The 2,510-nt window shown below is 40.6% G+C and overlaps 1 protein-coding gene across 1 annotated transcript in view; it reads right to left on the bottom strand.

Moving 5' to 3' along the window:
- The window catches only part of LOC119409615 (thrombospondin type-1 domain-containing protein 7A), a 351,078-nt gene that overhangs the window by 6,529 nt on the left and 342,039 nt on the right, over positions 1-2,510 (bottom strand). Inside the window, exon 20 of the mRNA XM_037676515.1 lies at positions 715-797. Within this exon, the coding sequence (XP_037532443.1) occupies positions 715-797 (83 nt within the window). The remainder of the gene's footprint in view (positions 1-714; positions 798-2,510) is intronic.

The following is a 2,510-nucleotide window of genomic DNA, read 5'->3' as shown; positions in this document are numbered from 1 at the left end:
CCATCCATCCATCCATCCATCCATCCATCCATCCATCCATCCATCCTCCCTCTTTATGCTTCATCTTTTCGGGTCACTGGTGTCCATATCCAGCAGTCACTGTGCGAGAGGCGGGGTACATCCTGGACAGGTCTCCAGTCCATCACAGGGACACATGAGACAAACGAGACAAACAACCATTCACTCTCTCTCTCACATCTAGGGACAATTTAGAGTTACCATCAGTCTAACATGCATGTTTTTAGTCTGTGGGAGGAAACTGGAGCACCTGGAGAAAACCCAAGCGGCACAGAGAGAACATACAAACTCCACCCAGAAATGTCCTGGGCTGGGATTTGAACCGGCGACCTTCTCGCTGCGAGGCAGCAGCTCTACCAGTTGTGCCACAGTTTAGCTACGGTAATTTTACATTTTAGCTTCAGTTTTAATAATTTCATCCTTTCGGTCGTGCTTTGCCATTTTTAGGTTGTTTCGACTGTTCGGCTCATTTAAATTTTTCACTTTGCGCTCGTTTTAGCTCGAGTTCTGATCGTTTCAGGTTTTGTTCTGCACATTTTAACTTCAACAGTCATTCAAAAGTCTCAGTGCATTGTCCTACAAAAAGTACAACTTCTCAGGTTCTCGTTCCGTTTTCTTTGTTTTGAACCTAAGATCATCCAAACAACGCGTTTGCTTTCGGCGTTTTCTTGACTAGATCGCAGGAAAATATCTGACCTCGCTGCAGAAGGACCTGGGCATGAGGCAGGGGGGGTCACAGGAGCTGTTGTCCTCCGGAGGATTCATGGCCGGACATCCACCTGCACGCGATAGTTAAAGAAAATGAGATGAACACAAACTCTGTCTCTGTTGAAGATAATGAGTCTAACTTTAAATGTTGCTTTAGAAGTTCTGCAGTTCTGTTTTTTTAAACTTAAGTGAGAAACCACTTGTTCATGTTTTATTCATAAGATATTAGCCGTGTGAGCTGCCATCACCACCTCCACCTCTATTAGAAACAAAGCTCACCAGTTTTTGTTATTTTCTTGACATTTTGTGTTAATTTCACCTCCTACATGAAACTGCCACCAGTGGTTTAGACTTGAGCTGCTGCAGGTTTTTTTAACTTTAAAGATAAACTCAGCTGCTCTGTCTATTATTCAAAACACCGCGTGGCAATGCTTTCTAATCTCCTCTGAGTTGAAGCCCCATTAAGCTCCTCTGCCTCCGCCTGTTATGGCTCCAGTTGTCTTTATTTCACACAGACGTACTGTGTGTGTGCACAGATAAAATATCCATGTTTTATATTTTGAGGCTGTGCTACCAAATCGCTAATGTGTGAACAATAAGAGCAGATATGCAGACTCAACCGTTAGTTTGTGTTTGTTTTGCATCAGGAACCTTTTAGCAAGTGCTACATATAAAAGAAAAAAAAATCATCTGATTAACATGAGTAAAAAACAAGTATTTATTTCTTGTGTTTTGCAATTTATTTTATTATTAATTTCTACAGGGAAGATCACAGAGTCGCCTGATTCAAAACCTCCCTGGTGATGAAATGCACCGTTTGTTTAACATCGCTCGCTTCTTTACGAAGTTAAAAATGGTTCAATCCTACGCTGTGGATGGATGCACACACAGGTGGGACAAGGGGAGTAGGATTTCCTGGCACTGTAAACCGAGTTAAAATGACACAGATAAACAAAGAATATTAATTAAGTGGCTTTCAAATGGCTGTAATCTGAAGAATTGTCGACTGTTTACGTTCAACCCACTGACATCCTGTAAAGTGCAAAATGAGTGTTTACAAACTGGATCTTCCCTTTTCATTTTACTGTACTTGCATCTAATTTTAAGGCGACATTAAGTATTTTTTATAAGATTAACTGATTACACCTGAAATGTGTTTGGTTCAAACAGAATTATACCAACACCTCACTCCTACTCTTATTTTCCTTGTTTTTAGAATCAGAAGCACGGTGGTGGAAGTGTTATGGTTGGGCAGTAATAAGAAACAACTTAATCTCGTTGAGGAGGGGCTTGAAGCAGGCAGAACAGTCTCCAAACTGTTCTGAAACATTGAAAGATGTTCTCGAGTTCCTCACTCGTCTCTTTGCTTGAATTTTAAAAATGTTCAAAAACATGCAACTTAATTTCCAGACCATTGAGTGCACCTGAATATAAACCGTGCACACTAAATTAAAGAAAAATAAAGATTTTGTAAATATATAGGCTGCGCTTGTCTAAGTTGTGGGTGTCCACATTGTAACACGAGATATTTACACAGAAGCTTTATTAAACTTTTGATTAAATACTTTAGCGTGGCAGCACAGCTACTGAGAGATGTGCAGCTCTGGTTGTAGATCAAGAATCAACCACCACATGATGTTTTATAAGATTTATCTTCCTGTTCAACAAACAGACGGAGAGAACACTTCATGGTCTTCATGACAACTACCTCCCTCACTCACTCTACTGAATCTCCCAACACGCGACGAACACAAACTAACACAAACTGACACATGATGAACACA

This window comes from Nematolebias whitei, chromosome 5 (genome assembly GCF_014905685.2).
Source record: "Nematolebias whitei isolate Nwh7 chromosome 5, NemWhi1, whole genome shotgun sequence".
In the NCBI taxonomy this organism is placed as follows: Eukaryota; Metazoa; Chordata; class Actinopteri; order Cyprinodontiformes; family Rivulidae; genus Nematolebias; species Nematolebias whitei.
This window is presented reverse-complemented; position numbering and strand designations above follow the sequence as displayed.